The sequence below is a fragment of the Salarias fasciatus genome, chromosome 8 (genome assembly GCF_902148845.1).
Source record: "Salarias fasciatus chromosome 8, fSalaFa1.1, whole genome shotgun sequence".
NCBI classification, from domain to species: Eukaryota; Metazoa; Chordata; class Actinopteri; order Blenniiformes; family Blenniidae; genus Salarias; species Salarias fasciatus.
This window is the reverse complement of record NC_043752.1, coordinates 8,942,739-8,968,989: the sequence shown is the minus strand read 5'-3', so window position 1 is coordinate 8,968,989 and position 26,251 is coordinate 8,942,739. Positions and strand designations below refer to the sequence as shown.

At 42.3% G+C, this 26,251-nt stretch overlaps 3 protein-coding genes across 4 annotated transcripts in view; 2 read left to right on the top strand and 1 right to left on the bottom strand.

Annotated features, from left to right (window-relative positions):
- Positions 1-21,198, bottom strand: LOC115393746 (VPS35 endosomal protein sorting factor-like). The gene is made up of 16 exons (XM_030098853.1): positions 21,110-21,198; positions 11,532-11,629; positions 11,376-11,443; positions 11,220-11,300; positions 11,109-11,156; positions 10,908-11,020; positions 10,751-10,831; positions 10,544-10,607; positions 10,354-10,452; positions 10,119-10,221; positions 9,969-10,058; positions 9,736-9,872; positions 9,289-9,454; positions 9,054-9,172; positions 8,384-8,533; positions 1-143 (listed from the first exon to the last, which is right to left on the bottom strand). The coding sequence occupies exons 1-16, from the start codon at positions 21,196-21,198 to the stop codon at positions 45-47; spliced, it is 1,605 nt and encodes a 534-aa protein (XP_029954713.1). The 3' UTR covers positions 1-44.
- Positions 5,288-7,636, top strand: LOC115392975 (tripartite motif-containing protein 16-like). The gene has a single exon (XM_030097703.1). It carries the CDS (start codon positions 5,320-5,322, stop codon positions 6,997-6,999), a length of 1,680 nt encoding a protein of 559 aa, XP_029953563.1. The 5' UTR covers positions 5,288-5,319; the 3' UTR covers positions 7,000-7,636.
- A 2,453-nt stretch (positions 21,199-23,651) lies between the features above and the next one.
- The window catches only part of LOC115392973 (tripartite motif-containing protein 16-like), a 32,184-nt gene continuing 29,584 nt past the window's right edge, over positions 23,652-26,251 (top strand). The window contains exon 1 of one of the 2 annotated variants that reach the window (XR_003931912.1): positions 23,652-25,653. Coding sequence is in view for 1 of the 2 variants with exons in the window: in XM_030097702.1 (XP_029953562.1) it covers positions 23,661-25,340 (1,680 nt within the window). In the remaining variant the exon portion in view is untranslated. The remainder of the gene's footprint in view (positions 25,654-26,251) is intronic. The other variant, XM_030097702.1, reaches the window with a different exon arrangement.

The following is a 26,251-nucleotide window of genomic DNA, read 5'->3' as shown; positions in this document are numbered from 1 at the left end:
TTTCTCTGGAACAGCTTTTCTCCAAGCAGTGTGACGGCCGGTGTTCAGGTGCGGGACTGCAGTGCCAGCCTCTGGACTGTATCCGACAGGTGAGCCGTGTCGGGCTGCTGAGCCTGATGCTTGATGGACTCCAGAGTCCGAACCTGAAGCAGGAACCAAGAGACCAGAACACCGTCAGTCCACAGTCAAGAGATCAGGATTCAACAGCAAGTCCAACACACTGAAAATGTTCTCCTGTCGATTCAAACAATGAGGCAGCAGAATGAAACATTCTAGATGAGGATTTTGATCAGTCTGACTTCACTGGATTTCATCAACTCTCATAAAGTCAGTTGTCTCACTGTCGGACTGAAGACTGCAGAGTTTTAGCTCCGATTCCTCCAGCAAGGCATCAAAGAACTGTTTCAGCTGGTGGAAAAAACTGTTTCCTTCAAGCATTTTTTCAAAAGCATACAAGATAAAAAGCATCACTGAAAAGATTAAATGTCCTTCTCTCCGCCAGAACAAGAAGTCCCCCCCAACACACACACAAGCAAAGCCCTTTTTATTTTACATATTAAAAAGAAAAACATTTAAATCAGCATTTAATTCATTTATGTCATGAAAGTATATGATGAGAGTTACACAGAACATGGTTTCATAGAGACAACGGACACAATCTGAGCTGAATTCAACATCTGTAGAGGAAAAAATGGTGAATAACAGTTTGAAACTGGAACTTGAAGCAGTGTCAGTCCATTAAACTCTGAGACAGTGGAAAGCTGTCAGGATGGTGGATGGTGGCTGGATGATGGATGGATGGAAGGATGCATGACAGATGGATGATGAATGGATGGATGGATGGATGGATGGATGCAAGCACGGATGGATGGATGGAAGGCGGGTTGGTAGATTATGAATCAATGGATAGATGGATGATGAATGGATGGATGGAAGGATGGTTGGTGGATGATGAATAAATGGATGGATGGATGATGAATGGATGAATGGCTGGATGGATGGTGGGTGATGAATGGATGAATGGATGACGAATGGATGGCTGGATGGATGGATGCTAAACTCACTGTGAAATGTATAAGGGGCACACTTAGCAGCACAGTGAGGAGGATAGCCAGCCGGATGGTCATCACTATGATATCCAATTTCCTTCCCTGGATCTCCCATATGGACAATCTGGGCACGTGCCCAGGGGTCCTCAGGCTCAGAGGGGCCCTCTGCTGGCAGAAATGTTTTTTTCAGCAACGTTATACACATTAAAAGGATTAACTCTTTTATACTTAGTCATTTAGAAAAGTGAAATGACAACACAATTGCACAAAAAAATGCTATGGAGCCATAAACAGCTCTATGACGGGAGCAGCTCTGGTATGGTGTGTGTGGTGTTGCCAGACTGGGCACATTTCAGGCTTCTTTTGAACACGTCGGGCGGGTTGATGAAATGTTTGTGTGCTTGATGTGTTAATTTTTTATGTTGCAAATAAGAGTTTACGGTTTTAACAAGCCTTTTGTACAGAGATGGAGCTATGGGCTGCTTTCTGTTGACTTGTGCTGGCTTTAATTAATGTTTGTGCTGAAAACACAATGGCAAATCTGGTGTTGAGTTTAATTGTCTCATTTATTTATAGTTTTATTTTTGAGTTCCCCTGTATTGGATTTATGTTGCCCCCTGTTATATGATGTAAATTATTTTAGTTTTCCAGTGGGTTGTTACACAAGAGATTTGGGCTTGTAGTTAGTTAGTTAATAGTAGTTAATAGTTTATTTCAGGCAAAGACATACAAACAACATGATTTCAACGCAGGTATCCTTTACACGACCGTAACTGGACAGGTAATACATGTGCTTACATATCCTGAATAAAGTGCCTGAAAGGGAGTGGGAAGGAGCGAACTTATTTAATCCCCCATTACATAAATTATAGACATAATTTCAAAGTCACTTCCTGTTCATTTCTATAATATTACAAACCCAAAACAACAGAAAATACAAATACAGATAAATATTCGGCAAGTGTGTGACAGAAGTATGAATATTTTTGTTACCATGGGCAACAAATACATTGCAGTAACGGTTACATACCAACAATGGTAAAGTAGAACTGTCCCAGTAAGGATGATGGACAGAATACAGCAATAATAATGAACAATAGTTCCAACAAAAGTAAGGAAACAGGCACACAATAAGACAAGTACAACAAAATACTGATAGAAATTTAAGAACCACTTTCTTTATATTGTGAGCAGACCATGTTTTTATATAATAATTTGAATCTGTGAATATTTTGACATTGCTTGTGCTGGGTTTTCAAATTGTTCCAAAGTTTCACTCCACATACAGACACACAAAAGCATTTATGATTATTTTTGGCACGAGGATGTTTAAAATTTCCATAACCTCTTAAATTGTGAGCATTTACTCTTTGAATAAATAGTTGTTGTAAGTTAGATGACAACGATTTGTTATATGCTTTATAGAGAACGAGAACGGTACTATAATTAACTAGATCGGTAAATTTAAGCAACCTTGAGTTGATAAACAGATTATGAGTGTGTTCCCGAAATCCCACCTTATGAATAATCCGCACAGCTTGTTTCTGTAATTTAACTAGTGGATCAATTGTGCACCGATAAGTGTTTCCCCATATTTCAACACAATACATGAAGTATGGGAGTACCATTGTGTTGTACAAACAGCAGAGAGCATTCTCATCAAGGTAAAACTTCACTTTATTTACAATTGAAATACTGTTAGAAATCTTTGTTTTTATGTGTCTGATGTGAGCTTTCCATGATATATTGCAATCAATCATAACTCCTAGGAACGCATTGTCATTTACAATATCGATTTGGACACTATCAATAATTAGATCTAATGTAAGATGACTATTAGAACTGCCAAACATCATTATTTTGGTTTTGTTTAAATTTAAAGATAGTTTATTAACATCCAACCAATTTTTTACTGTGCTCATTTCCTCATTTAGTGTATTTACAAGATCATCATTGTTTTCACTACTACAGAATATTGTTGTATCATCTGCGAAGAGAATGAGTTTCAAGGAGTCAGACACATCAAAAATATCATTTATATGAATATTAAACAATGTTGGCCCCAAAACAGACCCCTGAGGTACACCACAAGCAATATCAAGTTGTTCAGATGTATACTGCCCCATTTTCACATACTGCCTTCTACTCGCTAAATAACTTTTTAACCAGTCACCAGAAATACCACGGATTCCGTAACGATCGAGTTTATTGAGCAAAATTGAGCGATTAATTGTATCAAATGCTTTTTTGAGATCAATAAAGACACCGACTAAAAATTGTTTTTCATTTAGGTTCGTTGTAATTCCTTCAGTTGCATCAAGTATTGCCATTGAGGTAGTTCGTTGTTTACGAAAACCATATTGTCCTTCATTTATTATGTGATATTTATCAAGAAAACTTTCAAGACGAGAGTTAAAAAGTTTTTCTAAAATTTTTGAAAATTGGGGCAAGAGAGAGATAGGCCTGTAATTTGTAAAGTAATGTTTGTTACCATTTTTGAACAGAGGTAATACCTTGGCTACTTTCATTTTATTAGGAAAGCAACCGGACTGCAATGAAAGATTGCAGACGTAAGTTAGTGGTTTAGCAATATACAAAATAAGTTTTTTGACCAATGTCACATCGATGTCATGACAGTCATTGGATGACTTACTTTTAAATTTGAGAACAACATCCACCACTTCTTGTTCAGTTGTAGCGGAGAGGAAAAGTGATGATTGATTGCGATTTATGCTTGTGTCTGCTACACGATTTGGAATTTCAGCAGCTAACCGTGGACCAATATTCACAAAATAATTGTTAAAACTATTCACGATCTCATTTATATGATGATGTTCGTTATTTTTGTCAATAAAAAATTCTGGATACATAGATTTTGAGACACCATTTTTAATCAAACTATTTAGTGTGTCCCAAGTTCTTTTAATATTGTTTTTGTTTTCATAAAACAATTTTCTATAGTACAACTTTTTGCTAGTTCTTATAATATCAGTTAGTTTATTTTTATATATTTTATACCTTAATTCTGCTTCTACAGTTTTTGACTTGATGAAAAACTTATAAAGATTTTTTTTTCTTGCATGCATTAATTATTCCTTTTGTGAGCCATGGGCTTTTAATGCACTTGCTCTTCATAGGGTGTTCTTTTACAGGGCAGTGTTTGTCATACAATGACATAAATATGTCTAAAAATATATCATATGATTTATCAGCGTCCACTTCATGGTACACAAGACTCCAATCTTGCAGAGACAGACTGATATTCAGAGCGTTAATTGACTCTTCCGTTTTTTTTTTTGTTTCGTTTGTAAGCAGTTTTGTGGAATTTCCCATCTTTTTAAGTTCACAATCAAATAAAGCAAAAACGGGTAGCTGGTCAGAGATATCAGATATAAGCAGTCCAGTGATTAGGTTTCCCAAAACATTAGTAAAGATGTTGTCAATAATTGTAGCAGTATAGGATGTTATTCTGCTTGGTCTAGTCATCACTGAACACAGGGATAAACTATACATAGTATCAGCGAGGTCGTAGAATGATTTAAGCTTGTCAGGATTCAAGAGATCAATGTTAAAGTCACCACAAATAAATGATGGCTTTTGATTTAAAGTAGAAAACAAATTTTCCACACATGCATTAAACATTTCTACATTTGAGCCATGTGTCCGATAAACACAACTCACAATAACATTACTCATTTGTTCAAAAAAGATTTCAACTGTGAGACATTCCGTTATCCCATCATTTACAGTAGTCATGTTAGGAACAAGATTAAATTTGAGTGATTTGTGAATAAATAAAGCAACTCCTCCATATTTTTTGTTAATTCTATTATTATATATTAGCTCATATCCATCCAAACAAAAATGTATACCTCTCTCAATATCAAACCATGTTTTTGAGATGGCATTGTAGTCAGATGTGCTATTGTTGTCTAGCTCAAAGAACTCATTGGACATTACACACCTTTTGAATTTTGCTTTGATTCAGCAACATGATCAATATCACAGGCTGTTCAGTTGTAAACCTGAACTTTGTTCTCTGTAAACTGTGATTCATTACATGAGTCAGGTTAAAATAAAGCAGCTCCACTGGTTCCACAGAGTTCCTCCTCCCTTTCAGATCATTGTTTGGAAGATGGGTGGAACCAACAGAGGTGAAGAGCAGCAGCTGATTGGCTCCATGCAAACACATGACGGGCTGATCACTTGTCAGAGCAGTTTCTCTTGTGAGGAAGTGAAAGTCACACAGTCGGAGCCACAGAGAGGAGACATGGCGCAGAAAGGAGTTGAGCTGGACAGAGAGAGCTTCTCTTGTTCCATCTGTCTGGATCTCCTGAAGGATCCGGTGACTATTCCCTGTGGACACAGCTACTGCATGGAGTGTATTCAAAGCTTCTGGGGTGAAGAGGATGAGGAGAAAATCCACAGCTGCCCTCAGTGCAGGCAGACGTTCACAGCCAGGCCTGTCCTGGTGAAAAACACCATGTTAGCAGCTCTGATGGAGGAGCTGAAGAGGAGCGGACTTCAAGCTGCTCCTGCTGATCACTGCTATGCTGGAGCTGAAGATGTGGCCTGTGATGTCTGCACTGGAAGAAAACTCAAAGCTGTCAAGTCCTGTCTGTTCTGTGTGGCCTCTTTCTGTGAGCAGCACCTTCAGTTTCATTATGATTCAGCTGCTTTCAAGAAGCACAAGCTGGTGGATCCCTCCAAGACGCTGCAGGACAACATGTGCTCTCGTCACGATGAGGTGATGAAGATGTTCTGCCGCACCGATCAGCAGTGCATCTGTTTCCTCTGCTCTGTGGACCAACACAAAGGCCACGACACAGTGTCAGCTGCAGCAGAGAGGACGGAGAGGCAGAGGGAGCTGGAGGAGAGTCGACAGATCATCCAGCAGAGGATCCAGGACGCAGAGAAAGATGTGAAGCTGCTGGAACAGGAGGTGAAGAACATCCATGTCTCTGCTGATCAGACAGTGGAGGACTGTGAGAAGACCTTCAGCCAGCTGATCCGTCTCCTCCAGGAAAGAAGCAGAGATGTTGAGCAGCAGGTCAGATCCCAGCAGCAAACAGAGGTGAGTCGAGTGCGAGAGCTTCAGGAGAAGCTGGAGCAGGAGATCGCTGAGCTGAAGAGGACAGACGGCCAGCTGGAGCAGCTCTCACACACAGAGGATCACACAGAGTTTCTGCTCAGCTTCCCCTCACTGTCAGCTCTCAGTGAGTCCACACACTCATCCAGCTTCCACACTGCTCCTCTCAGATACTTTGAGGATGTGACAGCAGCTGTGTCAGAGGCCCGAGACAAACTCCAGGACATCCTGAGTGAAACATGGACGAACATCTCACTGAGAGTGACTGAAGTGGATGTTTTACTGTCACAACCAGAGCCAACGACCAGAGCTGCTTTCTTCAGATACTCATGTGAACTCACACTGGATCCAAACACAGTAAACCAAAGGCTGTTATTATCAGATGGAAACAGGAAAGTCACACACATGATGACTGAACAGTCCTATTCTGGACATCCAGACAGATTCACTACACTTTGGCAGGTTCTGAGTAGAGAGAATCTGACTGGACGTTGTTACTGGGAGGTGGAGATGAGAGGAGATGTTCTTGTAGCAGTCGCATATAAGAATATCAGCAGAGTAGGAAACTGGACTGTAAGCGGTTTTGGTAATAATGACAAATCATGGGCTTTACGTTGTTCCAGCAACAGTTACAGTTTTCATCACAACAATGTTCAAACTCCAGTGTCAGGTCCTCCTTCCTCCAGAGTGGGAGTGTTCCTGGATCACACAGCAGGTATTCTGTCCTTCTACAGCGTCTCTGAGACCATGACTCTCCTCCACAGAGTCCAGACCACATTCACTCAGCCGCTCCTCGCTGGAGTCTGGTGTAATAGTTGGTTTCTCTCTGGATCAAGTGCAGAGTTTATGAAGCTGAAATAGACTGAGGTCACATCAGGAGCAGTGATTTGGTTCCATCCTGTAATTTGACTCATTGAGTCTCCGTCATGGTTGCTGAGAGCTCCTTGTTGTTTTCTTTCTCCGCTGCACACAGATCAGCTGTCAAACAGCCTTCGTCAGCACTTGTTCATCTTTTCTTCTTCTGCTGATGTTTGTTTCTGCAGCTTCTCCACTCTTATTTTGTCTCTCAAAGGTTTGTCACAGAAACATGGACAGAGTTTGATTTCGTTGTGTTCAGAAACGTTTCATCAACTTTTGGCGTAACGAGTCATTTAGTGTGAGGAATAATCTGTTAATCTGGAAGCAGCAACATGTACAAATGTTTTTATTTATTTGCATCTTGTTTTCCCTCCAATGTCGTGTGTGTGAGCAAGTGTCATCTGTTTGTGTGAGATCGTGATAATTGTTCAAAACAACAACAATAAATATTACTTTTAAAAGGGGAATCACTTGTTAATAGATGGACGCTGAGTGTTTTCCATTAGTTTCATGAATTCGATCTGTTCATCTTTGGAAACATTCTCCATTCTCTCAGACTAATGAGGAAGATCTGTTCAATAATGAAATGTGATTTTCTGTACAGATTGATCAAACACTGAATAAAACTGATTTAAAAAAGCTTTCCAGACAATGTGTGATTTTTAAGATAACAGTCTACATATGTTGATTGTTTGACATAAACTCAGACAAGAAAGATTTAATCTCCATCAAAGATCAAGCAGAGACTGTAAAACAACTACAAACAAATCTTTGTTTCTTTCATCAAAGTTTATTTGTTGACCAGAATGAAATTAACTGGAAACAGTTTGAAAACGCTTCAATGTTCAACAAAATCAGCTGTTTTTGGTTAAAATTATTTTCTTCATCAGAATCTGAACTCAGTGTGTGAACATGTTACATCCAAAGGGCTTTGAAACATTTGTTCAAGGTCATTTGTGTTTTTATTGACACAGCATTTCTCTGGAACAGCTTTTCTCCAAGCAGTGTGACGGCCGGTGTTCAGGTGCGGGACTGCAGTGCCAGCCTCTGGACTGTATCTGACAGGTGAGCCGTGTCGGGCTGCTGAGCCTGATGTTTGATGGACTCCAGAGTCTGAACCTGAAGCAGGAACCAAGAGACCAGAACGCCGTCAGTCCACAGTCAAGAGATCAGGCTTCAACAGCAAGTCCAACACACTGAAAATGTTCTCCTGTTAATTCAAACAATGAGGCAGCAGAATGAAACATTCCAGATGAGGATTTAGATCAGTCTGACTTCACTGGATTTCATCAACTCTCATAAAGTCAGTTGTCTCACTGTCGGACTGAAGACTGCAGAGTTTTAGCTCCGATTCCTCCAGCAAGTCGTCGATGAAGTATGAACTCACAGACATTGACGTCTCACAGTGTCCATGTTTGTGACTGAGGTTCCACAAGTTGACGGCCAGCTGGCTCAGCTTGTTGTTCCTCAGCTCACCGTGAGCCAGCAGGACAGCAAACAGAGAGAAGGCCAGAGCGCTTTGACGCCGTGCGCTCTGCTGCAACATGGAGGAGAGAAACAAGATTTTCAATCCACAATCACACCCTTATTAATGTAACATAAAGACTCAAGATACACGGATACGACTTCTTTAAAGGACGAGGACAAGTATGAGGACTGATGTTTAGCTTTTGCTCAATAAATATTGTGGAAAGTGAAATAAAAAGACTTTATAGGATTTAGAAACATGTTAAATCGTAACTGAAATACAGAAGAAGAGGGAGGATGAAATAATCTTTGCTTCTTCCTGATGTAAGTTTAAACAGAATATATCTCTGCAGGTAAATTGGTACATCATACATTAACTGTGTTATATCTGAGTATAACTGGAGAGATGTAATTTTTATGATTTATGTGTCTGATATGAATTATCATCATTATTAAGACTGAATTCTGCTTTTATCCCTGAATCCAAAAACCTTCATCCTCTCATGTTAACAGAAGTGACAGGTGAGACTTTTTCCCATGAGAAAGGCTTTCTGTGTGTCATTTGGAGGTTTCTCTGTGTGTGTGCTCACGTCGTCCCGGCTGAGCGCCTTCAGATGGTCCAGGATCTGCCCGATCAGAGTCTCACACAGCTTGTTGATCTCAGACAGAAACTTGGGGTCTCCTCCGTACAACGTCTCATTGGAGTCAACTGAAAACGGCAAACAGGCACAGATGTAAGTCCAACCTGCCAGATTAATATCATGAAGTCATTGGAGCTGAGAAATGAAGAAATCTTTTCTACCTGGTGATGATTCGTCAGATTACCTTCTGGGATGGAGTAGAGGAAGGATTCCTGACTCATGGCGGCCAACAGAGGCAGCGCGCTGATGTAGACTCGCACCTTGGCGTCGCTGGAGTCCTCCCAGGTGTAATCCTGGACCATGTTGAGCAGACCCCGGACTAAGTAGAGCACCCCGTGCTCCGGGTGGTCCTGCAACACAGGGAAGCGTGTCAGAGAACGCCACGATCAATCTGAAGCCCGGTTTACACTGCAACAATGTCTGCTTTGCATTTTGGGTGTCTGTTTACATGACGATGCTTGGAGCTGCTGAAAACACTTGGACTCTGTTTCCTTGGAAACAGGAGAAAAAATGCAACTTTTTCTCAATGCATTGACTCCATCTGTGTGGAAACGGCAGTGCAGATTCTGGTATTGCTGCATCCCTCGTTACCAGGTTTATCTCAGGTTATTGTCGTCTGTCTCTTCCTCACCGGGACAACCAGCAGTGTTGCCAGAAAGTTGTTGATGAAGTCCAGCAGGAAGCTCTCAGAAGAACGCAGCTTCCCCTCCACGCTGGAGCGAGGAACCTTGGGGAGGACGCCGACCGCCGCCTTCAGGAAAGCATCGGCTGGAGGAAGAGGAGAAATATGAGCAGACTGCAGCCGATCAGGGACAGAGACAGAGACAGAAATGAGTAGAAAACATGTAGAAAGAACAGCCTCACCCTGGGAGAGACACTGGTTGGCCAACGCAACCTGAGCGGAGAGCAGGTAGAGGTTGAGGCGGCTGAAGATGCTGAAAATGCCGCACACGCCTGGAGAACAGACACGGTCGTGAGTGGAGGACCTTCCTCCCCGCCTGCGGCCACGGAGACGGAGAGGCGACGTGCGCTGACTAACCCGGACGAAGGCGGCGGTTTTCTGGGAGTGACTCCCTCTCATCACCCTCCTGGTCTCCATGGCCAGCTGGTTCACCGTCTGCAGACCACAAGGTCGCACGGAGGGCATGAGGAGGCTGTGTGTGTGTGTGTGTTTGTGTGTGTGTGTGTGTGTGTGTGTGTGTGTGTGTGTGTGTGTGTGTGTGTAGTGTGTGCTCAATGACAAACTGACATGGATGAGCTGCACCAGCACCGGCTCCAGGTTGCAGAACGTGGCTCGGGCCTCCACACAGAAACTCAGCTGCTGCTCGAAGTCGCGGCCAAAGGAGACCTGGACAGAAAGAGTGACCGGAGAAAAAGTGCAGTCGAGTTCAGCTTCATGGAGACTGTTGACAGTAATTCAACCAAACATAAAGCCCCACCACGCGGATGAAACCGATGATCAGCAGAGACAAAGATCTTTTCTCATCTTCAAGAGTGAGAGCGCTGCAGGACAAAGCAGAGCAGCTGGATCAAACACGTCGCCGAGTCAGCAGAACCGAGACTGAAGACTTAAAATTAACTGGTGTGAAAGAAAATCTCTGGAATGAAATACAAATAAAACTCTCCATGACAAACAAACAGCATACTTGACAGAGTCGTGCATGGTCTTGCAGATGTGCAGCATGGCGTTGAGGATGACCGGGTCCCTGGTGAGCTCCACCTGATGCCTGCACAAAGCTCAAAGTAGTCAGAAGGAGCACTGTCTGTCTGTGATACACTCCACATCTCTGAGGCAGGGCTTACTTGATGAAGACCTCCATGATGGATTTGCAGACTTCCAACCACACGCTGTCTTTCTGGAACATGTCAAGGAATGGCAGGAAGCGCTCCTGGAGAACAGGGAGGAGAAATAAAGGCTGCGTTGCTGTGGCATGATGGGAGCCATTGTCCTCAGTCCGTCTCGCCAAACTTCAACTCCAGCATTTCTCACCATGGATAGAGAACGGTTACGTTGTGGTGGTAGATAAGGATCTTCGGTATCACTGGCTGCAGCTACAAGACGAAAAGCAGAACGTTCACCACAGAGACAGAGAGAGAGATGGTTCAAGAGGCAACCTGAGGATAGGCATCCTCGAACGCTCGGTCAGGGGTCACGTGCTTGATCATGTCAGCCAGAACTGTGTTGACTTCGTGTTTCTGAGGGAAAAACAGAAGAGCGTGAAGAAGAAGCGAGACGCCCCGCAGGGAGGAATCAGACCTCGCTGTGCTCACTGTGAAGTGGCGGCAGGTGAATTCCACCCAGACTTCAGCGCAGTTGATGTCATCCTGAAAGTCAGGAGTCGATTTGGGGTGAGCATCTGGAAAATTTTCCACTAAAATGATGGCAATTTTGAAATTTGCTGTCAAAACCCTGGGTTCCCTGCAGAAAGCGCACTTTGGTGATCACCTTCCAGGCTTTGTTCAGGATCATCAGCCTCCCTGAATCTGGAGGATCGGTGCAGGCTACCAACTTGGCTGTTCCAATTCTGCTTCATAAACAATGTTCAGGTAGGTTTGAAAACTCATTATACTGTACTCACAACCAGGAGAACGGTTCCACGAGGGAAGGTGTTTTAAGTCAAAGGGGCTGGCAACTGAATGAATGAAGGAGAGACATCATTGCATTGTTTCAATGATGTATGGCGCATCGCCACCCAGGCTACTGGCTGGACGCCATATGATACACACAAATAAACATTAAGAAGTTCCAACAAATTCACATTTTATTACAATTTTTTTCTCCATAAAGAGGTCAGCAGCACTTCACCATATGACAAGAACAGACAAGAACAAAAACACGTTCACAGGAGTAAATCGCTGCCATTTGGTGCGCTGTCCTTGGTGCTGAAGATGCAAAGAAGCTGTCAGGTGTTGTCTTCTGAGGACATGGGTGGTGCTCAGCAGCTAGCTGACGTGACTTCAGTTCCAGCTGCCACAATGTTGTTGTTTCTACCTTTGTCATCCTTAGGAACATTCGATTTAAATTTTTTTGGAGGTATCGCCTGTGAATAAATCCGATCTTCTCTTCTGCTTGCTGTCAGCCATCGTTGTTGTTTGATTGCGAAGAAGCTGCTGAGGGAGGAGTCTCCTCAATAAACAATTTATATTTAATTTATTTTAAAATAGATTTTTCCACATATCCCCACTGCTCTGTGTAAATCCATTCAACACATACTTTTTATATTTTTATAGTTTTTTTTTAATTAAAGGTGTATTAAGAAGTTTTACAACCTTAAAAATACTTATTTTTCACCATAAATATGTTACACATTTTTAATGATGTGTACAATGTGCCCTGACATATTCATTACAAGTACCGCTAACAGCGCTAAATTGTCACTTGAAAGAAGCAGTGCCGGTCCGGCACCAGAATTTTTTGGGGGAGAATTTGAAAGGAATGATGTAATGCACTCTCAGGCTGGTTAGGTTTCATTTTGTCCGCCATTACTCCGCCAGATCCTAAGTGAGCAACAACTGAGCAGGATCTTCCAGAAAGTAAGAAAAGACTGGCTTCTAGCACTGCCACAGCTCCACACAGACTCCACCAGGTAAAAGAAACTTAAATCTTACTTGAGCGCTACTAAACGAGCGAAGAAGGAGTTCCCCTCTTCTGTGCACGCGAGCCACAGGGACGAGTTTTTCTCTAAGCTACATTACGCCCAAGGCCTGCAGGGGGCGCTGTTTCGCATAAAACGTGCAAACTCTCTTCTTCCTACCAGGTTTTATCTCTCTTCTCTTTATTTTTTTCATTATATGTTTGGTAGATAACTGCTAAGGTTTGATGTTTCGAGATCAGCTCATTAACCTGGGTGATTCTGTTAATGCCAGATACTTAATTCTTTACAGCTCATCTTAGTTATTTTAAGAGGTTGATTTCTGGCTCCCTATGTTTTTTTTTTGTTTTTTTTTTTTCCTTTGGTTGTGGTGAAGGAGCAATAGGAATAAGGAAGCAATAAGAGATGCTGATCAGTGTATCAGAGTGTCTGCTACTGGGGTTCTTAGTAGTAGCTAAGGGGTTGATTTGGGGTGTATTGTTTTTTTTGTGTGTGTTTTTTTTAAGTGCACTGTTTGTTTTTTCTCTCCTTTTTTTCTTTCTATTCAGGTCATCTACTTTGTTACCCATATGCTTTTTTTTCCATTCTTACCATTTTAAACTCGGCAATGTGCGTTCTTTGTTGTTCTTATACTATTATTCACTATTTAAGGGTTGCCAGCCGCTGGGGCAGGCACATAATCGAGTATTCACTCAGATCTCAAAGTGTTTCTTCATGTAAAGCTCTAACCTTGATCTCAGTATTTCTTCATGTTAAACTCTAACCTTACTACTGCACCTAGTGGTGCATTAAGATTCATCAGTTGGAATGTGAAAGGTTTAAATTCAACTGCAAAATGTTGTAAAGTGATCAACCATCTGAAACATTTAAACACTAGAATCGCTTTTCTGCAGGAAACACATCTTAAACCCTCTGATCACTCAAAACTCCGCAGAGGGTGGGTGGGCCAGCTCTACCATTCGTCATTTTCAAGTAAAGCTAGAGGAGCGGCAATTCTTATTCATAAGTCAGTACCCTTCTCTGTATCCCAAATTATATCAGATCCCAATGGGCGCTCTATTATTGTAACTGGTAAAATTTGTGGTAATAACTTGACATTGGCAAATGTATATGGTCCAAACTGGGACAACGAAGATTTTTAAAAAAGTTATTTCTCTCTCTCCCTGATGTGAATTCGAGTCGGCTCATTTTGGGCGGGGACTTCAACTGTTGTCTAGATCCATCAATTGACCGATCGTCTAATAGGTCCGCTACTCTATCTAAATCCTCTAAAACTATTCAGCTGTTTATCGATCAATATGCAGTTTCTGATGTCTGGCGTTTTTTTAACCCCACTTCCAGACAGTTCTCTTTTTTCTCTCCTGTACACAAATCTTTCTCCCGTATAGATTTTTTCTTTATAGATAACACATTATCCTCCGTTAGATCATGCACCTATAGCCCTATTGTAATCTCAGACCATGCAGCCGTAATCTTAGATATTTCTTTACCTGGCCGATCCTTATCTCGCTTACCTTGGCGTCTTAATCCACTCTTGCTAAATGATCCAGATTTCATTAAAACAATTAATAGTCGTATTGACCTTTTACCACTACTAATCTCAACTTGGCTATCTCGGCATCACTAATTTGGGAAACATGCAAAGCCTTCCTACGTGGAGAAATAATTTCGTATTCCGCCTACCAGACGAGGATTATCACTGAAAAAAGAGCTAGTCTCCTCAATGAACTGTCAGAATTGCAGATTAAATGTACAGAGTCACGTGATGCAAATCTCATCAATGAATTACTTATAAAAAGGTCTGAGTTTGATGTTTTAGCATCACGTGAAACATCAAAGTTACTGTTAAAATCTCGTTATAATTTTTATGAATACGGCGACAAGCCCAGTAAAGTACTTGCCCACCAAATCCGTCAATCTGCTTCATCATCATACATCAGTCAAATAGATTCTACAGCGGGTACAACCTTAAACCCACAATGCATCAATGATGAGTTTAAAAACTTTTATGTCTCACTGTATACATCTGAGAGTTCATGTGAGAAAATAGACTACATAAACTTTTTTAGAGAACTGAATATTCCCACCATCGACTCTGACATCTCTGCCCAATTAAATGAACCATTGACAGTCGAAGAAATCAAAAATGCCTTAAAAACAATGCAGAATGGCAAAAGTCCGGGTCCGGACAGTTTTCCTGCTGAATTTTTAAAGGTATTTGCTGATAAACTGTCTCCACTTTTATTAGATATGTTCAATGAGTCACTACTTGCTGGTACACTTCCCCCAACTGTACGGCAGGCCATTATTACTTTAATTTTAAAAAAGGACAAAGATCCTCTCCAATGCAGCAATTATCACCCCATTTCTCTGCTAGGTGCAGATGTAAAGTTATTAGCTAAGGTATTAGCAAAGCGCTTAGAGAAGGTCCTAACCAAAATAATCTCCACGGATCAAACAGGGTTTATTAAGGATAGACACTCTTTCAATAATATCAGAAGGCTTTTTGACATATTATATCCATCTTCGTCTTCTAACATGCCTGAGATGGTTATCTCAATGGATGCTGAAAAGGCCTTTGACCGAATTGAATGGTCCTATTTATTCTATACATTGAAGAAGTTTGGGTTTGGTGACTACTTTATATCATGGATTAAGCTGCTATATTCATTTCCTCTTGCCTGTGTACGTACAAAAAATGATTTTTCTAGCTATTTCCCCCTTAATCGTGGCACCCGTCAGGGTTGTCCTCTTTCCCCGCTTCTATTCGCAATTGCAATTGAACCTCTGGCGATAGCACTTAGAACCAGTCCAACCAAAAAAAAAAAAAAGAACCAGTCAAATATATGGGATTTCAAGAGGGGGTATTGAACATAGACTGACCCTGTATGCTGATGATCTCTAATTATTTATCTCCGACCCTGAGAATTCTATCCCGTTATTGTTAGCCTTACTGAAGACATTTGGACAGATTTCAGGGTATAAATTAAATTTTCATAAAAGCGAACTTTTACCTGTTAATGATTCGGCCTTGTCTTATCCCATTTCAAAACTACCATTTAAGGTGTCTCCAGAAAAAAATTAAATACCTTGGCATCTGTGTTACAAAGAATTTCACAGATATGTTTAAATGTAATTTTTCTCCTCTGCTGACTCAAGTTAATCATGATCTCCACCGTTGGTCTCTTCTTCCTCTCTCTCTTGCTGGCAGGATAAACTGTGTCAAGATGAATGTTCTCCCCAAATTTCTATATCTCTTTCAGTGCATACCAGTTTTCATTCCAAAAACTTTCTTCCACTCACTAGATAGCTTGATTTCTCAGTTTATATGGAATAAACAAACCCCCAGAATTAAAAAGCATATTTTACAACAAAATAAAGATGCTGGAGGTTTTGCCCTGCCAAATTTCTTATTGTATTGCTGGGCTACGAACATCCGAACATTATTATTCTGGTCTAATGGAAAGAACCGGCCCCCACCTTGGTTTCAGATTGAGCGATCTTCGTGTGATTCATCATCCTTGTTGTCACTCTTATGTCTTCCCCTCTCAACTCAGCTAACAGTCTACACCAACAATATTGTAGTAAAAAATAGTCTCAAAATCTGGACTCAGGCCAGGCGTCACTTCGGACTTCAAGCATTGCCCCTTCTAACCCCCCTACAAGCCAACCCCTTGTTTTCTCCTTCCATTTTGGATCAATCTTTCGCATCCTGGGTGGATCATGGGATCGTCTCTATTAAGCATCTCTTCATTAATGGAACCTTTGCCTCATTTGACCAGTTAGCTTGCACATTTAACCTACCAAGAACTGACTTTTTTAAACATCTGCATGCTCGAAACTTTGTCCGTAGTAATTTCCCTGGTTTTCCTGCTGCCCCTACAAATACTCTGATTGACATTCTTTTTGATATTAATCCTGTTCACAAGGGTACAATTTCTAAGTTGTATAACACCCTCTTTGAATACAAACTTTCAGCTTATGATAAACTACGCTCTGAGTGGTCCGAAGATCTGAATATAGATATAGGCATGGAAGTCTGGCAGTCAGCGCTGAAACGTGTTCATACTTCCTCCATTTGTGCCCGTCACAGAGTCCTACAATGCAAAGTAGTTCATAGAGCCCATTGGTCTAAAAGTAAATTAGCTCATATTTATCCTGGTACTGATCCTAACTGTAATAGATGCCATACAGGACCAGCTAGTCTTGCACATATGTTTTGGACCTGCCCAGCATTACTCCAGTATTGGGAATCTATATTTGCTTCACTCTCTGCCATTACATCTGTCATAATTCTTCCCTCTCCACTGGTTGGCCTGTTTGGGGTCTTACCTTTTGACCAGTTACTGCCCCCCCATATTATTGACTTTATAGCTTTTCTAACTTTGATTGCAAGACGTGCAGTTTTGATGTGTTGGAAGAGCCCCCACCCGCCCTCACACCAAATGGATTAAGGATGTCTTAACCTTTCTGAAACTGGAAAAAATTAGATACTCCCTGTATCGTCCCAATACAAACTTTAACAAAATTTGGCTACCGTTTATAGAGCATGTCAGATCCCTTCAACTGGATGCTGACCCCATTGAATGAGCAACCCTTTATATCTCATTCAGACATAATCACGTATTGACCGAGTTTTATTATTTGTTTGGATAGCACGTGGACTACATGGAATGATTTTTTTTCTTTCTTTCTTTTCCTCTTTGTGTAATTTACTGTATCTTTGTTTTTGTTGTTGTTTATTTTATTTTATTTTTTTCTTTCTTTTTTCTCTATTTTTTTTTAATCATTACCATTTTTGTAATTTTTCCTGTATATATGTTTGTATGTGTATATGGGTGTATATGTGTATATGTATATTTTTTTTCTTTCTCTTTCTTATGTTCTTGTATTTTTGTACTTTTTTTTCTTTCTTTCTTTTTTCCTTCTCTTTCCAGTTGCATATTTCAGATCTGCTGTCACTCTTCCTCGCCTCTGTCTGTATTGGGACTGATGCATTACAATCTGCTCTCAGTTTAGGCGCTGCGTAGTTGACACTCGCATCATGATCATTGTGTTTGTGTTTGTGTTTGTGTTTGTATGTGTTGGTGAATCACTTGAAATTTTGTAAATAAATCATATATATATATATATATATATATATATATATATATATATATATATATATATATATATATATATATATATATATATATAAAAAACATGCAAACTCCTCAATGCACCTTTAAGTTTACAGTCAACGCTCATGTAAGGTGCGACAGCATGATGTCTTTGATTATTGCTTCCACCTGAAACATTTGACAACTAGAAATTGGCACTCAGAGAGCGCAGACCTCCGCCACAGCTCAAATCAGTCACCAACAATCATAAGAACACCATATGTAATCACACATTGTGATCGCGGGTGTGATCAGAGTGGAGCACTGCAGCGTGCGGTACCTCTCTCTGTCGCCCTCTCTCCCTGTGTGTGTGTGTGTGTGTGTGTGTGTGTGTGTGTGTGTGTGTGTGTGTGTGTGTGTGTGTGTGTGTGTGTGTGTGTGTGTGTGCGTGTGTGTGTGTGTTTTTATCTGAAAAGGAAAACCGAAAAGCAACATAATTTATGTTATTGTACTTCATTTTAATTTGGAAATTGTCCGGATTGTCTCGTATTTTCCGTTCCCGACCTCCTGTGAGGTGCGATCTGCTCTGTCCAGCTTTACAACTGGCGGTGCACGGCGCGAGGCTCATGGAGAAACTAGAGAGGAGCAGAGCGGCCGTGGTCCACAGCGCATGTACTCAGTGGCTCAAATTTCAGCTGTTGAGTGAGATGCGATCCCCATGATACCCAGTAGATGGCGCGTATCGCGCACTGATGTTGATAGGAGGACGCACCACAGAGGATGAACTAATTCCTCGTGTGAATTAAACCCAGCTTCATTGTGCGTGCAATCTCTTTTTGTTCATCACAGGTTGGTAAATACTCTAAGTTCACTCATATAAGGCATATTATCTGGTTTGTGACACGTTCGAGATAATATTGTGTTCAGTAGGCAGAGTAAAATGAAGTTGTGTCAGTGTTTTGAGTGACATGAACCGTGTTGGAAGCTAACCTGCTAAGCTAACTGGTGAAGCATGAGGAATCTGCAACATGGAGATAAGTTACTCCAGACCAGTATTGGTCCAAAGAACCACGTGAGAACATTATCTGAGGACATTTTATGAAAGCTCTTTCATACAATACGGGTGTTACTGGGTTATATGTTTCTGAATGTGCATATTTTCTGGTTTATGTCCAAATACCAGTACTGCTATTGAAACTGTATTAAATACAGAACAGCCATTTGAAGATTGAATGCTGTTGTTGCATTATATGCTTAGTTCATGATATTGAAGCATGGTGATTTTGGTTAAATATGATTTCATTGATTTGTTTAAAATATAAATACTGTACAATTTAAAGTCATTGTATATAAAATCTGTTTAAAAAGAGTAATTAATTGTTGATGATTAAATGATTGTGGTTTAAAAGAAAATGTATTGAAGTTCATGATGTTATGATATGTTGTGAAATTGAGATGTATTTTGATGATGTTTAGTCTAGCTTTGTAAGCTATGGCCACATGGACTTTTGGACTCTTTAAGGCCATTTAGCAGGTTATCTGGATCATTGTTGTTGCTGATGTATGTTGAGGAAGAACTAATTCCTCGTGTGAATTAAACCCAGCTTCATTGTGCGTGCGATCTTTTTTCTTCATCACAGGTTGATTGAGACAAAGCTGGGTTGTTCACACATCACGTTGCCCTCTGCTCCAGAGGAGCAACAGAAGACTGACCTTGAAAAACTACATTTTTATATAGATTCCTCCATTTACACAAACACTCTGAACATAACAGCAGAAAAGAACTGGACCTTAATGAGACCATATTGATCATTTTTACCAAAGTAGGTCAAATAATGGTATCATCTCTAAAATTGATAAAGGTCTAATGTCTCAACAGTCCCAGAACTCTAGTAAAGCAAGGGTTTGATTGGAAGTGCATTTTTCATTTCTTCATGACACCAAAATAAAATTTTACTGGAGTTGAAGCTTCATGCTGGAGACAGCACGGAGCCCGGGAACACAATCACTGGAATACATGTTGGGATCAAATCCTTCAGGACACAGCTTCACAAAGTACTACGAGACATATTCAATACTAATCTATCTATGCAGTTTCCCACATTATTCTGATGAGATTTAGATTTACAAGTCAGACAACGTAATTCTGTCAACTGTTTGGAAATATAAAAACACAGCATTTACAATTGGCTGCTTCCTGACGCACCCACAATACAAGAATAGATAAATAGATGAAGTCACTATCTGTTTTGTGTGGAAACAAAAACTGTGGACAACAGAAGACACATGGTATGTTGTCTGAAAGTAACTACTGCGTGCCTCACACATATGAAAATAAGAATGTCAAATAAACAAGAAAAGATCTAAAGCTAGGGTAGACGATGTTGAAGAGCCTGCAAGATTTGAAAGTCGCACACCTCAAGCCATCCCCCCTAAGCTCCTCCTACTCCAATCAGTGCTTGGCCCAACGCCTTACCCCCACGAATGTGACCGCGCATCTCACGGGTTGTCCGCGGAAATGCCCTGTCTTCATTGTTTTCAGTGGGACCTGGCTGACAGCTGACAGGAACCGGCAGGCCAACCAAACTCAGCCCAAGTGGTTGTGGAGGCAAAAACTCGGGTCTGGGAGGAGTTCGGGGAGGCCATGGAGGAGGACTACCGGCCGGCCTCAAATAAATTCTGGCACACCGTCCGGCGCATCAGGAGGGGAAAGCAGGTCTCCACTGACACTGTTTATAGTGGAGGTGGGGAGTTGCTGACCTCAACAGGGGACATCATAGCACAGTGGAAGGAATACATCGAGCACCTCCTCAATCCCTATGCCACGTCTTCTGTGGAGGAAGCAGAGGCTGAGGTCTCAGAGGTGGACTCGTCCATCACCCAAGCTGAAGTCACCGAGGTGGTTGGTAAGCTCCTCAGTGGCAAGGCACTGGGGGTGGATGAGATTCGCCCCGAGTACCTCAAGTCTCTGGATGTGCAGGGGCTGTCTTGGTTGACATGTCTCTGCAACATCGCGTGGCAGTCGGGGACGGTGCCTCTGGATTGGCAGACCGGGGTGGTGGTCCCCCTGTTTAAAAAGGGGGACCGGAGGGTGTGCTCCAACTATAGGGGGATCACACTCCTCAGTCTCCCTGGGAAAGTCTATTCCAGGGTACTGCAGAGGAGGATTTGACCGATACTTGAATCTCGGATTCAGGAGGAACAATGCGATTTTCGTTCTGGTCGTGGAACAGTGGACCAGCTCAACACCCTCCACAGGGTGCTCGAAGGTTCGTGGGAGTTCGCCCAACCAGTCCACATGTGTTTTGTGGACTTGGAGAAGGCGTTCGACCGCGCCCCTCGCAGTTCCTCATGGGGGGTGCTCCGGGAATACGGAGTCCGGGGCCCCTTGGTATGGGCCATCCGGTCTCTGCATGACCGGAGAAGGAGTCTGATCCACATTAAGTTGGACCTGTTCCCGGTGCATGTTGGACTCCAGCAGGGCTGCCCTTTGTCACGATTCTGTTCATAGTTTTTATGGACAGAATTTCTAGGTGCAGCTAGGGGCCGGAGGGGATCCGGCTTGGGGACCACAGGATTTCATCTTTGCTTTTTGCAGATGATGTTGTCCTGTTGGCTCCATCGAACCTGGACCTGCAGCATGCACTGGGGCGGTTTGCAGCCGAGTGTGAAGCGACAGGGATGAGGATCAGCACCTCCAAATCCGAGGCCATGGTCCTCGACCGGAAGAAGGTGACTTGCCCCCTCCAGGTCGGTGGAGAGACCCTGGCCCAAGTGGAGGAGTTTAAGTATCTTGGGGTCTTGTTCACGAGTAGGGGACGGCTGGAGCGTGAGATTGACAGATGGATCGGTGCAGGGGCCGCAGTAATGCGGTTGTTGCATTGCTCCGTTGTGGTGAAGAGGGAGCTGAGCCGAAAGGGAAGCTCTCGATTTACCGGTCAATCTACGTTCCCACCCTCATCTATGGTCATGAGCTTTGGGTCATGACCGAAAGGACAAGATCCCGGATACAAGCGATTGAAATGAGCTTCCTCCGTAGGGTGGCTGGGCGCTCCCTTAGAGATAGGGTGAGGAGCTCAGTCACCAGGGAGGAGCTCGGAGTAGAGTCGCTAGTCCTCCACATCGAGAGGAACCAGCTGAGGTGACTTGGGCACCTCTTTAGGATGCCTCTTGGATGCCTCCCTAGGGAGGTGTTCCGGGCATGTCCTACCGGGAGGAGACCCAGGACACGCTGGAGAGACTATGGGTGAATAACAATTCTCTGCTTAATCCTCAATCTTCTCCTCATTCCTCAAAATGCGCGCTCCTGTGAAGTTAATTGCTGTCCCATTCCTAAACAATTAGAGGAAAGGAGCGAGACCAAGGGGCGTTATCTCCCTTAATTTTGAGATTCTACGAGACCGACCTTGAAGTTAAGGATAACCCAGAATACTTGCTAAATAGTTCGTTTTGCTGTTATTTTATTCAAAAAAGGTTTGTATATTACTTTGGGAGTAATTGTATTAAGTTTCTATCACAGATAATATTTACAAAGGCTGTTAGAAAGAAATGTTAAACACTTCTAATGCAGGGCACATTACTTGCAGTTATAAAGTGCGTTGTTATTGATCATTGATCAAAATTATTAGTGCTGCTCTTCCACTTCCGGCTTTCTTCTACCCTCTTGCACAGTGCTGCCCCCTGTGGTCCAAGGACGTAACTGTCTTTAAGGGTTGTCCCATTTCCAAGTGACATTACATTCCTGAACACTTGACTTTAGGAGGCACTTAAATTGAGATTGAGGATCAAGGTTGAGGAGTGAGGATTAAGCAGAGAATTGGGATTGGGCCTATGTCTCGCGGCTGGCCTGGGAGCGCTTTGGGATCCTCCCAGAGGAGCTGGAGGAAGTGTCTGGGGACGGGGAAGTCTGGGCATCCCTGATGAGACTGCTGCCCCCGCGACCTGGCCCCAGATAAGTGGTAGAAAATGGATGGATGGAGATTTTGTTTTGTCTTATTTTCACTTCCAGTAGTTTTATTGGGGTTTTTTCGCTTTGGTATTGAAAGTGATAAAAGAACGATTTGAGTGGATGAATAGGCTTATATTCACATCAAATCTCTTTTCATGTGTGGGTGTTATAAATACTTGAGTATATCCTCTTCAAATGAAGTGCTGAAATAAAATGAACTTCAACAAATGAACTTTTATTGGTTCGAAGATGTTTTTATGAAGTAGTGTACTGTGGAGAGAAGTGGTATGTTTAGGGAAGCAACAGTCTCTCACTTTCTTTGCAATGCAGTCTATATAACATTGTCAGATTCTCAAAAAGAACTCTATATTACATTATCTGTCAACTTTTACATTATCAGTTTGGAAAAAAAAAGACCTGACTAAAAATGTAATAAATCTCCAGTACTTGTAAAAGTGTTGAGACAATATCAGCATATTTTATTACGACATTGGTGAAGCTATTATAATATTGGGTTTTATTAGATTTTTGATCGAGTAAAGTGCAAAGTTTTCTTTTCATTTTCAGGGGTGCCACAAGGTTTCATATCATGACAATATTCTGTAACAGGTGTATAAAATGTGATTTCATTCATCTATACAATCAATGTCACAGGTTGTTCTGTTGTAAACCTGAGTTTTGTTCACTGTGAACTTTGACTCATTACATGAGTCAGGTTAAAATAAAGCAGCTCCAGCAGTTCCACACAGTTCCTCCTCCCCTTCAGATCTCTGTTTGGAAGATGGGTGGAACCAACAGAGGTGAAGAGCAGCAGCTGATTGGCTCCATGCAAACACATGACGGGCTGATTACTTGTCAGAGCAGTTTCTCTTGTGAGGAAGTGAAAGTCACACAGCCAGAGCCACAGAGAGGAGACATGGCGCAGAAAGGAGTTGAGCTGGACAGAGAGAGCTTCTCTTGTTCCATCTGTCTGGATCTCCTGAAGGATCCGGTGACTATTCCCTGTGGACACAGCTACTGCATGAAGTGTATTCAAAGCTTCTGGGGTGAAGAGGATGAGGAGAAAATCCACAGCTGCCCTCAGTGCAGGCAGACGTTCACAGCCAGGCCTGTCCTGGTGAAAAGCACCATGTTAGCAGCTCTGATGGAGGAGCTGAAGAGGAGCGGACTTCAAGCTGCTCCTGCTGATCACTGCTATGCTGGAGCTGAAGATGTGGCCTGTGATGTCTGCACTGGAAGAAAACTCAAAGCTTTCAAGTCCTGTGTGGTGTGTGTGGCCTCTTTCTGTGAGCAGCACCTTCAGCCTCACCGTGATGCAGCTCCACTCAAGAAGCACAAGCTGGTGGATCCCTCCAAGACGCTGCAGGACAACATGTGCTCTCGTCACGATGAGGTGATGAAGATGTTCTGCCGCACCGATCAGCAGTGTATCTGTTTTCTCTGCCCTGTGGACCAACACAAAGGCCACGACACAGTGTCAGCTGCAGCAGAGAGGACGGAGAGGCAGAGGGAGCTGGAGGAGAGTCGACAGATCATCCAGCAGAGGATCCAGGACGCAGAGAAAGACGTGAAGCTGCTGGAACAGGAGGTGAAGAACATCCATGTCTCTGCTGATCAGACAGTGGAGGACTGTGAGAAGACCTTCAGCCAGCTGATCCGTCTCCTCCAGGAAAGAAGCAGAGATGTTGAGCAGCAGGTCAGATCCCAGCAGCAAACAGAGGTGAGTCGAGTGCGAGAGCTTCAGGAGAAGCTGGAGCAGGAGATCGCTGAGCTGAAGAGGACAGACGGCCAGCTGGAGCAGCTCTCACACACAGAGGATCACACAGAGTTTCTGCTCAGCTTCCCCTCACTGTCAGCTCTCAGTGAGTCCACACACTCATCCAGCTTCCACACTGCTCCTCTCAGATACTTTGAGGATGTGACAGCAGCTGTGTCAGAGGCCCGAGACAAACTTCAGGACATCCTGAGTGAAACATGGACAAACATCTCACTGAGAGTGACTGAAGTGGATGTTTTACTGTCACAACCAGAGCCAACGACCAGAGCTGCTTTCTTCAGATACTCACGTGAACTCACACTGGATCCAAACACAGCACACAAACAACTGTTATTATCAAAGGAAAACAGAAAAGTCACATTAATGAAGAATGAACAGCCTTATTCTGAACATCCAGACAGATTCACTGGGTTTTATCAGGTTCTGAGTAGAGAGAGTCTGACTGGACGTTGTCACTGGGAGGTGGAGATGAGAGGAGACGTTTGTGTAGCAGTCGCATCCAAGAATATCAGCAGAGGAGGAGATTGGACTGAAAGCTGTTTTGGTAATAATGACAAGTCATGGGCCTTATATTATTCTAACAACAGTTATAGATTTGATCACAACAAAGTTGAAACTCCAGTGTCAGGTCCTCCTTCCTCCAGAGTGGGAGTGTTCCTGGATCACACAGCAGGTATTCTGTCCTTCTACAGCGTCTCTGAGACCATGACTCTCCTCCACAGAGTCCAGACCACATTCACTCAGCCGCTGCTCGCTGGAGTCTGGTGTTATTGTTGGCTTCCCTCTGAAGCAAGTGCAGAGTTGATGAAGCTGAAATAATTTGATTCATTGAGTCTCCGTCATGGTTGCTGAGAGCTCCTTGTTGTTTTCTTTCTCCGCTGCACACAGATCAGCTGTCAATCAAACAGCCTTCGTCAGCACTTGTTCATCTTTTCTTCTTCTGCTGATGTTTGTTTCTGCAGCTTCTCCACTCTTATTTTGTCTCTCACAGCTTTGTCACAGAAACATGGACAAAGTTTGATTTCTTTGTGTTCAGAAACATTTCATCAACATTTGGAGTAACGAGTCATTTAGTGTGAGGAATAATCTGTTAATCTGGAAGCAGCAACATGTACAAATGTGTGAAGCGGTGGTCTTTTTCACGTAAATTTGATTTGTTCATCTTTTGAAACATTCTCCATTCTCTCACATCAATGAGGAAGATCTGATGATCAATAATGAAATGTGATTTTCTGTACAGATTGATCAAACACTGAATAAAAGTGATTAAAAAAGCTTTCTAGACAATGTGTCATTTTTAAGACAACAGTCTACATATTTTGATTGTTTGACAGAAACTCAGACAAGAAAGATTTAACCTCCATCAAAGATCAAGCAGAGACTGTAAAACAACTACAAACAAATCTTTGTTTCTTTCATCAAAGTTTATTTGTTGACCAGAATGAAATAGAGTGGAAACAGTTTTAAAACGCTTCAATGTTGAACAAAATCAGCTGTTTTAAAAATTATTTTCTTCATCAGAATCTCAACTTAGTGTGTGAACATGTCAAATCCAAAGGGCTTTGAAACATTTGTTCAAGGTTATTTCTGTTTTTATTGACACAGCATTTCTCTGGAACAGCTTTTCTCCAAGCAGTGTGACGGCCGGTGTTCAGGTGCGGGACTGCAGTGCCAGCCTCTGGACTGTATCCGACAGGTGAGCCGTGTCGGGCTGCTGAGCCTGATGTTTG

Coding starts and splice junctions, on each gene's coding strand:
- LOC115392975 (XM_030097703.1), top strand. CDS start 5,320: ATGGCGCAGAAAGGAGTTGAGCTGGACAGAGAGAGCTTCTCTTGTTCC.
- LOC115393746 (XM_030098853.1), bottom strand. CDS start 21,198: ATGGCCCATACCAAGGGGCCCCGGACTCCGTATTCCCGGAGCACCCCC. Junction 10,453..10,543: donor TCATCGGTTTCATCCGCGTG/GTGGGGCTTTAT, acceptor CTTTCTGTCCAG/GTCTCCTTTGGCCGCGACTT. Junction 10,059..10,118: donor TCAGCGCACGTCGCCTCTCC/GTCTCCGTGGCC, acceptor TCTGTTCTCCAG/GCGTGTGCGGCATTTTCAGC.